Source organism: Myotis davidii, unplaced genomic scaffold, assembly GCF_000327345.1.
Source record: "Myotis davidii unplaced genomic scaffold, ASM32734v1 scaffold43, whole genome shotgun sequence".
Lineage (NCBI taxonomy): Eukaryota > Metazoa > Chordata > Mammalia > Chiroptera > Vespertilionidae > Myotis > Myotis davidii.
The window spans coordinates 8,460-19,204 of record NW_006294590.1 but is presented as its reverse complement, the minus strand read 5'-3'; the positions used below and the strand labels follow the sequence as shown (position 1 = coordinate 19,204).

Below are 10,745 nucleotides of genomic sequence, written 5' to 3'. Positions count from 1 at the left end.
CTACACTAATAAAAGAGAAACATGCAAATTGGTGTCACTCCCTTATGCCCACCAGCCAATCAGAGTGAGTATGCAAATTAACCCAACAAAGATGGAAGTTAATTTGCATACGCAGGTGCAGAGCGAAGACCAAAGGCTCTGGCTGGCCATAGTGAAGACTGAAGACTGAAGCTGCAGCGGAGAAGCCACGCCTCACTGCAGCTGGAGGGGAGAAGCCACGCCTTACTGCAGCTGCAACGGAGAAGTCTAGCCTCAAGGCTTGGCTTCTCCGCTGCGGCCGGACCAAAGGCCTGGGTCCCGGGTGCCGGAGGAAAACAGTGCCGGCAGCCAGGGAAGGAAGGCCTATTGTGTGAATCTTCGTGCAATGGGCTTCTAGTCTAATATATAAAGTGCAAGTGAGTGACAAATAGTCAAGACCCCATGTGCCTAAGACAAGACACATGTTTTCCTCAAAGAGAAGGAAGAGTCCAGGGGACACTGTGGCTGTGTGCCCAGCACCCCTGCTCCTGCTTCTGGTGGCAGAACCCCTCTTCCCAGCTCATTCCGTCCTGTGTGGCCTAGGTGGGCCTCGTCACACTGCCACCATCACAATCGGGTACTTGACCCCGCCGGCCAGTGTTCCCTCGCCCCTGGGAGTGGATTGGAGACCCACACTCAGCTAGTCAGGACTTATTCGTCGGCTTAAGAGATCAACAAAGCCTGCTTTCTCCCTTTGGGGTTCTCGGCTAGTGTGGCAGTCTGGAGCTGTCTGCCTCCCTGGTTCAGGCAGAACCCTGGATCTAGCCATGCCTGAAGGTGCTATGACCCCAGAATGGAAGGGAACTACGTTAGTATGACAAAGAATGTCTACCAAAAAATGACAGCAAACATTTCATTTAATTGTGAGACATTCAAAACTATTCCTTTAATATTGGGAGTGAGGCAAGAATGTCTGCTGTCTCTACTTCTATTTGACACTGTAGTACAGGCCATGGCCAGGGTCATAGGCAAGAAAAAGGAACAAAAGGTATCAAGTTTGAAAAGGAAGTAAAGAAAAAGGAAACTTCTTGACTCGGTGCTGGTACCAGTGTGTTCACTTTGTATATTTCAGCCAGCTGCACACCTGACTCTGTTCTCGCACAGAAGCGGAAGTCCTCCCGCCCCCACATTTCAGCATGACCTTACGGACTGCTCTTGGGTTCCGAGGGCCTCAGTCCCTCATCTGGAGATGACGATGCTGAAAAGGTCGAGGGCGGCAATCAGCTTCGGATCCCACCCAGGTGCTCCATGTTCTCAAGACTTACTCACCAAAGCCCATCACCAAGAGGGACCCCAGGACGATGACGCTGGCATGCAGGGTGTCCGTGTAAACCACAGTGAGGAAACCACCTGGGGGGGCAGGGAGGGAGGGGGAGAGAGAGAGAGGAGAAATGCCGCGTGTGGCTCTCCTGCGGAAAGGCGCGCCGGCGTCCTGTTCCACCTGCTCGTTTCCCCAGATCGCCACACTCACCCCTTTGTCCCTTCAACTCAGTGGGTCTCACGACTACGTACGCTGGTCTTGGTGCACCGTTTTCTCTCTTTAACCTCCTTTCTGGCCTCCTGCTGGATTCTTATCTTGCCCTTCTATGTCTCAATTTCCCTTTTCCCCATCTTTTGGATGAACCAAAACCTGGTGGCTTTCTAGGGGAAAACCTGTCAGTTTCTTTAACATCTCCGTTTGGAAGCAACAGTCAGCATGCTCTGGCTTCTCCCTGCCGGATGCCAGCAGCACTCCCCGTGGTGACTCCCAAACATGTCCGCAGACAGCCCTGGGAAGGCAAGCCCCACCGCACGGCCCACGGAGGACGCTGACTCAGTGCATTCCATTCCCAGCCCTGATTCTCTCCACTCGACTGGTGATCTGCCAGGGACACTTCCCAGCGTCCAAGATCTGCACCGTGGCTGGGAAACACGTCCTCACTCTCACAGCCCAGGCGAGACTGTGAGGACAGAACTGCCTCCATAGAAGTTCCTGTCAGACGGCCTGACCAGGTACCAGGTGAGCAGGATGGCCCGAGGTCGCTGCCTCCCCCTCCTTCCCGTCCTGGGGTCCCATTCTTGCACCTGGCCGCCTGCTGTGCCAGACCACCCCCACCCAAAACGCCTTTCTCGGGGTAGGGCTCTAGTTTGGCGCTCCTGCCTCCTTTATTTCCTGTTCTCCGCAGCCTCCAGGCCTCAGCAAGTGCTCTCCGGACGTAGGAAAATGCAAAAGCTGAAGCCCCCGGTCCCAGTGTCCATCGACTCCACTAAGAGGTAGAGCTTTGGCATTAACGTCAGTACCTGTGTGCTTAGAGCCACCTCACCTGTGATCATATAGACGCCAGTGATGGTCATCAAGACCATGGTGGCCTGGTAAGCATCCATCCCCAGCACCAGCCCCATGAACATGGCCCCAGTGCAGATCTCCACCTGAAACGACACAAGGTCACAGCTGCACTTCCCTCTCGGCTCGGTCCGCAGTCCGAGAGACACTGCCCTTCGAAGCCACCGCAGTTCGCACATGGCCCACGTCACTGGGGGACACTGGGTGAGGGTCCCCAAGTTCTGCTGGCAGCAAGGCTTGTGCCCCATGCGTCCAGCCAAGGCCAGCACCTGAGGACTTGGCTAACCTGATTATCCGCTTAACACACTGAGCCTCCTCCCCCCTGGAGCCCCAGCGGGGTTGTGCGCAGCGTGAGCAATCCCCGAGTTCTCCACTTGGGAAGGCAGAGGCACCAGCTTGTCAGGAGTTGGCAAACTCTCTGTGCAGGACCAGAGACACGGTGAACATTACAGGCTTTGCAGGCCACACACCGTCCATGTTCCTTTATAACCCTAGCACTGTGAAAGCTTTCTTAGCTCAAGGACTGTAGACAGCTGACCACCATGAGGACTGGCCTGTGGGCAGGTTCTGAAGACACGGGGTTACCAAAAGTCAGTCACTGTCACCCAGCCAGTGTGGCTCAGTGGTTGATTGTCGACATATGAACCAGGAGGTCACAGTTCAATTCCCGGGCAGGGCACACGCCCAGGTTGGGGGCTCGATCCTCAGTATGGGGTGTACCGGGGGCAGCTGATCAATGATTCTTTCTCATCATTGATGTTTCTCTCTCTCTCTCCCTTTCCCTTCCCCTCTGAACCCAATAAAAATATATTTTAAAAAAGATTTTAAAAGTCAGTCACTGTCTTCAATAGCTTACACTTAATGGAGACAGGCCACTAAATGGGAACTCTCCGTGTAATGTGGTAAGTGGCACTCATTCGATTGTTCAAAAATCATCCATGAGTGGCTTATGCGCTGACCATGCTCTCCGCACAGGGGGCAATGCAGTGACCAGCCAGGCACGGCCCTGGGCCTCAGGAAGTTTGCACTGACGTGGAGCAGACAGACCAAGAACAAGGAAACAGATTCCTCTCACATGGCGACAAGTATTACAAAGAAAAATGAAAACTGAGGAATGGCGCGAGCACGACCAGTGTACCCATGGGAGGCCTTCCCAAAGAGCTCGGTGAAAAATGTGGGGACAGACACTGTGGACACAGCGAGAGCAGGTGACAGGCTTCAAGGGGAAAGGCTTTCTGGATGTGAGCAGCAATAAGGCAGGCAGGGTGGTGACAGCCCGGTGACCACAGCGGGGGACAAGGCCAGAGAGACAGGCGCTGGGACAACCCAGCCCTCTGTCACCAGGGGTTCGGCTTTCTGGTAAGGTGTGGCAACGCCTGGGTGGCTGTAACAGGGGAGTGACATCACCTAATGACACGACCCAGGAAGCCCCAGGTTCTCTGAGAGTACAGAGGAGGGCCCTGTAACCGAGGCTCAGGAGGCAAAGACGACGCCTCCGCCGTTTATCTTTTGTAAACTGTTATTATGCTACTAGAGGCCCGGTGCACACATTCCTGCACGAGTAGGGTCCCTAGGCCTGGCTGGCAATCAGGGCCCATCAGGTTCCCTGCCTCCCTGCCTCCTCCGTCCCTTACTCCCTCAGTGCCCCGGCACAGCTGCTGGTCGCCAGCCATGCTCCACGCCGCCCCCTGGTGGTTAGCGCACATCATAGCAAGTGATCGAACTCCCAGTCTCCCAGTCCAACTCCCAGGGGGACACTGCGTGTTAGCCTTTTATACGTATAGATTCTCCCTCTGCTCTAGCTTTAACAGCAGAGGCCAGGAAGTAACTGATGGGGCCCCAGAGCAAACTGCTGGGACAAATCTAGCACAGTCCTGGGCACTGATATTTACTTTCGTTCTTGAGCTGGCTTTTCCACAACTTACTGAGATCTTTTGGAAGAGATAGAGGAATAAGTACAGAATAGCGAGGAGGAACTGGATCCGGGAGCCACCAAATCTCTTCCTCAAATATTCTGGCATCGTCACCACCTGTATGAGCAACAAGAGAAGTCACTGTCAGACACACCGCAGGCTCACAGGACGGCCGAGCTCACCATGTGCAGGTGGTCACAAGCTGCAGGCAGGGAGGGAGTGGCCCAGGAAGACACGATGCAGGTCCCGACTCTGGCTCTGTACTAACAGCAGCTATGAGGATGAGAGGAGTAAACAGGACAGGCACTACGGCTGCTGCCTTCACGAAGCTTGGACTCCAGGCCGGCTGGTGTGGCTCAGTGACCGAGCACTAACCTAGGAACCAGGAGGTCGCGGTTTGATTCCCGGTCAGGGCACAAGCCCGGTTGCAGGCTCGATCCCCAGTGTGGGGTGTGCAGGAGGCAGCCGATTGATGATTTTCTCTCATCGTGGATGTTTCTCTCTCTCTCCCTTCCTTTCTGACATCAATCAATAAAATATATAGAAGCTTGGAATCTGCTTCGAGTGCAATCCTCGGAGAGCAGAAGGAAATCCAGTTCATTCAGAATGTCTAAGGATGACCAATCACTTTTGTGAAATAACCATGGAGCAAAATGAACTGCTTCCTCACATCCTGCAAATCTAACAGGTGCGCCAGGGAGAAGAGCTGGACTCTGTCAGCGATGCTCGCGTGTGCTGTGCCCCCAGCGATCCCGTTCACTTCTCCTCCCGGCGGTCAGGCTGCGTGCACCGTGGGCAGGGGGTGAGGCCTCTTTGGGCATTAGATGGCAGTGCCTGGCTCACGGCAGGTGAGTAAGTAATTGTCACATGAGTACTGTCCCTCCTTCTGTCCCGAATGTCCTCACGTGCTCTGTCCGCCGACCTCACCCATGTCTAACTCCAATCGCACCTGCTGTATGAAGACTCGCCTGGGGGCTTCCCACGGCTGTATCTCCTGAACCCCAAGTCTCTTAGTTTGGCCGCTCACTTGCTTTTTCATCGTAACCTCCATCCAGAGCTCATTTCCCAGCCAGGTTCTGAGATGTACTGTCTGCATCCGTCACGACAGACGCCTCAGTGCGCGTCTCACGGTCCTGGAGGCTGGGCGTTGCAGGCGTCGGCAGGGTTGGTTCCCTCTGAGGGGAGGACCGGTTCTGGCCTCTCTCCTTGGCTTGTGGAGGGGTCTTCTCTCTGTACATGTCTGTGTCCAAATGTCCTCTTCTTGTAAGTTCATGCCGGACTGGGGCCCACCCTAATGACCTGGTTTTAACTTGATTACTTCTTAAAAGACCTCATCTCAAAAATAACAGTCCCAATCTGAGATAATTTTCCTGGGATTATGGCTTCACAATTGCAAGTGTTAGCACAGCAAATGAGCCTGTTACGTTTTTAGTGCCCTCTCCACAAATATGTATACGTACATGCCCCGGCCAGGGACTGAACCTGGGACCGAGTGCCCTGACCGGGAATCAAACCAGCAACCTTCTGGTGTACGGTACGCTGCTCCAACCCCCTGAGCCACACTGGCCAGGGGCTCCACAGATATTTTTAGGTTTAACAGTTCTATGAGATATAATTTACACTCAGTAAAATTCTCCCGATTTTATGTAAAGTTCTACGAGTTTGGGAAAATGTATACAAATGTGTAATCACCACCACACTCAAGGTACAGAGCATGTCCAAACCCCACAAAGCCCTTAGGGCTTGCAGTCAAGGCCTCCACCCACCCCTGTAAGAAAAATGTTGTAGAAAATAGAGGAACTGACAATTGACACTCACCCCGGCCTTAATGTATATAGGAGAAAATATCCAGCCAAGAGCAACGAGCAGAAACGGAGACTGAAACACAAAGAAACGCATCAGGTCCCACCCAGGCCAAGCTCTAAAGAAAGACGCCCGCTCACTCACTACCCCAGCCTGGGCTCCTGCCGGGACCTCAAGAATAACAGCCCACGCGTAACCCTCCCATCCAATGAACTTCACTGATAGGCACTTGATGTTTGCCTATAAAAGGGTGCATTCTTAATTATGGGGAGCTCCCTGAGCCAATTTTCAAGGTATTTATTAGTATTCATTGTTCGCCTGCTTCCAGATAGAAATGAAGGTGACTTATAATGAAATATCTAAAGAAGAAAGAAAAATCAGACACCAGAGAAATAGGAAACTACCAAAACTGTACACAAGGTATTGAAATTGAGTACAAAACTGGGTCTTTACAAAGAAGGGGCAGGGTAAATGGGATATGTGAAGGAGATGCTAGTAATTTGGAGAGGAAATGCTTGTAAAGTTCAGGGTTTCTTACTAGGATTGGAATTCACTCTGCTAGAAGTATTCTTTTTTTAAAATCTTTCTTAAATATACATTTTTTATTGATTTCAGAAGGAAAGGGAGAGGGAGAGAGAGAGAGAAACATCAATGATGAGAGAGAATCATTGATTGGCTGCCTCCTGCACGCCCCCTACTGGGGATTGAGCCTGCAACCCAGGCACGTGCCCTTGACTGGAATGGAAGCCAGGACTTTCAGTCCGCAGGCCGACACTCTATCCAGTGAGCCACACCAGCTAGGGCTAGAAGTGTTCTTTACTTTTGTTGTCCATGAGAAGAAAGATGTGACTCATACAGATATGTACATACATATTTATATACAGGCATTTAAATGTTAGTATGATCTTTTCTCTACAGGACTAGTTCCCTAAAACAGTTGTTTATTGTATTCCTACAGTCCCTGGAATATAAATATTCTGTCTCTTCAGTAATTTACCAAGAAGAGAAGACACTAGCCCGGTTTTTTGGAGATACTAAACACTTGGTCCCTCCCTCCCAGGCCTTCTCAAGAAGCAGCCCATGTTCACTCAAAGTTGGGAGCAAGTTTTGATGTGGATGCGCTTTGCTTGGACAAAGGTAAGGAGGGAGGCTAGTCACTACACGCCGATTACTTACATTCCACTCGAAGGCCCCCACGGCGATCCCCGAGGCCGCTCCCGTGCTGGCCAGGCCCATGAAGTGGGCAGGGCCAATGTTTGAGGCAAACAGAGAAGCACCAATCTGGTAATCAGACGACAAGTCCACATCAAAACTTTCAGTCCACGTCCGAGAATTAATTTCTCAAATGTAAACTCAAACTGAATTTTACAATTTTTTTTTTCAAAAGGGGATATTTCCTGGGCATAATTCCCATTTGTGTTTCTTCTGTACAAATCCTAACCGTAAGTTAGAAGCCAAGTGAAGAGAGAGACAGTGAAAAAGGTAGAACAGCCATTCTTATGCTGCCACCCTCCCCATGCTCCACAGACGTGCCTGCAATTCACTACTGCAGAAACATTAGCAGGAGTGTAATCCATCATTGTTCAGAATAATTTTAAAATATTAACAATCTGATGACATGGAACTAGTTAAAATACATGAAAACATTGAAATACAATGCAGCATAAATAAAAATGAAGGAGCTGTAGTAAGTCATAAAAATAAGTTAAACAATATTATAATATAATCTCATTAAAATATTATGTGTGTACACTACACTTGTGCACATATTTGTTTATATATGCATGGGAGAGATTCTGGTAAAAAATATATAAAACAAAATACTTCTGGGGACTGGAATTATGGCTGTAGAGACGGATAGAGAAAAAAATTTCAAGGTCTACACTTGGACTGTAACTTTTTTTTTTTTTAACCAACAGCTGTTACTTTCAAAATAAAAATATCCCAGTGGCATTTAAAACAAACAAAATCCCTTCTAAGCCAAAAATAGCTTTTTAACTGAGTGGAGATAGCCACTCTGTTAAAACAAAAATCCAACTATTATGCTATTGATATGAGACATATTTAAAACCAAATTATCAAGGGAGGCTTAAAATAACAAGTCTTTTAGTAAAAACAAACAAGCAAACAAACAAATAAAAACAGCACTGTTTTTAACAATCTTAACGTAAGATAAAATAGCGTATAATACCAAAAGCATTGAACAGAACAAAGAAGTTTGTTGTTGTAATTATGAAAAATAAAATGCACTAAGACATAGTTGAGAACGTGCAGGCATCAACATCTTAGCAGTAACAAATCTAAGGCCAAATAATCTTAAAAGAGACACATAAGTACTAAAGTGATAGACATTTTTACTATTAGGAATATTCATTACAGTTGTCACAATACCACAGAATTACATACTGCCTAAATTGCCCAATAATATGGTAAATAAAAGGAAGACTGTTCATATAATACTATGCAATTGCATATAAATACAGAGTGAGGCAAAAGTAGTCTTACAGGTGTATATATGAAAAATAATACAATAATCTCTATATACAAAAGCCTAAGTGACAGTCCAACCGGTAGCTATGATGCGCACTGACCACCAGGGGGCAGACGCTCAACACAGGAGCTGCCGAGCTGCAGTGACTTGGCAGCTGCGTTTCTTGGATGATGCACTTGAAACCAGAGAGGAGGGAGCCCGATTCTGGGGTGCATCACCCAAGAACTGCCCTCTCACAATCCGGGACCCCTTGGGGGATGTTGGAAAGCTGGTTTCAGCCCGATCCCCGCAGGCCAGGCCGAGGGACCCCACTGGTGCACGACTCCGAGCAAGTGGCCTCTCATTAATCCTATATAATAAAGAGCTAATATGCTAATTAGACCGAAAAGCAGAACGACTGTCCGGATGACTGTCCAGACGACCTTCCGGATGAAGCCAGGGCTGCAAGGGTCAAGCCCCTTGTACAATTTCGTGCATCAGGCCTCTAGTAAATAATAATAATAAACTGTATTTCATGTACTCACAACCATAAACCTATTTTGCCCCACCCTGTGTAAAATATCTATATCTACTTACCTATGTATATATATAGCCCTAGGAAGATATTAATACATTAAAAATGAAAGGTAGGTTAAAAAGTCACCATTCATTGCCCTGGCCAGTGATTAGGGCATCAGCCCCTGGACCGAAGGGCCTCAGGTTCAATTCCCACCCCCTGTCGAAGCGCATGGGAGGCAACCAGTCAATATGTCTCTCTCTCCCCTCTCCTTGGGTGAGGATTAAAAAGAAAAGGTCACCATTCATTAATTCAATAATTATAAATGTCCATTGCCATCTGTGTGCCAGGCACTGTTCTAGGGACATATTGTTGTGCAAAACAGAAAGAAGCCCTTGCCCTCATGAAGACAACATTCTTTTGGAAAGATGAGAATAAACAAAATAAATTAGGGGTTATTTTCTAGCATAAGAAGCAGCAATTGGGTGGCTGGGATAGAGTGAGAGGAGATCTGAGGGAAAACAGAAAGGTGAGGAAGCAGCCAGGAGAGAGCTGGGGAGAAGCCTCTGGTGGGAGAAGCCTCCGGTGGGAGAAGCAGCAGGGGCAAAGGCAGGATAAACCCAGTGTTCAAGGACACTGGCTAGAACTGGAATGGGGGTCCTGAGAGGCGAGGTGAGGAGGGTAGACAACCTGTGGCCTAACACAGGCCGTTAGTAGCAGCTGGGCTTTCATTCTGGGTGTCAGAGGGTTTTAAACATAAAAGTGAGATGGTCTGACTCAAGTCGTAACTGGCTCCCATTTTCCTGTGAGCACCGTCATGCACTGGATGCGAGTCTAATTCCCATTCTAGACTGCGCGCTGCTAGAGGGCAGGACTATTATGTTTTATCGGGACATGAGAGCTTCCTAACCTGGCAGAGGGAACAGACATGCAAGTAAGTGCAGAGTCCCAAGTGTGTGCCAGTAACTTAGTAAGTGGTTATTAAACGAAAACTGAGTTAATTGGGAACATTTAGGTAACAAACTACTTAGGAGTTACAGAAACCACCAATGAAATGGCTTTCCTTGTTGAAAAATTTCAAAATGTTCTGAGTGTAAGACATCTAAATTAAAACAATAAGCAAGTTGCCCAGCTGGCATGGCTCAGTGATTGAGCATCAACCTAGGAACCAGGAGGTCATGGTTTGATTCCCGGGCAGGGCCCATGCTCAGATTGTGGGCTCGATCCCCAGTGTGGGGCCTGCAGGAGGCAGCCGACCCATGATTCTCTCTCAGCACTGATGTTTCTCTCTCTCTCCCCCTCCCTTCCTCTCTGAAGTCAATAAAATACATTAACACATAAGATAATAAGCAAGTTAGCACGCAGCCCCACAGCGGATGCCACACTCACCAGCCACCACCCCAGGCTTCGGCCAGCCAGGAAGAAGTCTTCTATGTTCCCACGGCTGCTTGTCAGTATCGCCTTAAACAAGAGAGCAACAGACACGAGAAACAAGCTGCTTCAAAGACACGGTCTCTCAGCGGGTAAATCTCTTCAGTGAGACACCAAATCCACGCTCCCCTCTTTCTTGTTAGGAATAGAAGGCCATAGCCCCCGAGTTAGGGGAGGGCTCATGGCGGCCTCGCTGGAGACTGTAGTCTCTTCCAGCTCTGACATTGCATGGGAATGTCCATATCTCTACATTATTGTAAAATAAGATTG

At 49.0% G+C, this 10,745-nt stretch overlaps 1 protein-coding gene across 1 annotated transcript in view; it reads right to left on the bottom strand.

The window, feature by feature from the left end:
* Nucleotides 1-10,745, bottom strand: part of LOC102758570 (sodium/glucose cotransporter 1) — a 26,681-nt gene that overhangs the window by 12,642 nt on the left and 3,294 nt on the right. Inside the window, exons 2-7 of the mRNA XM_006768772.1 lie at nt 10,434-10,505; nt 7,234-7,338; nt 6,073-6,132; nt 4,267-4,371; nt 2,322-2,427; nt 1,288-1,368 (exon numbers count right to left, since the gene is read on the bottom strand). Of these exons, the coding sequence (XP_006768835.1) occupies nt 1,288-1,368; nt 2,322-2,427; nt 4,267-4,371; nt 6,073-6,132; nt 7,234-7,338; nt 10,434-10,505 (529 nt within the window). The remainder of the gene's footprint in view (nt 1-1,287; nt 1,369-2,321; nt 2,428-4,266; nt 4,372-6,072; nt 6,133-7,233; nt 7,339-10,433; nt 10,506-10,745) is intronic.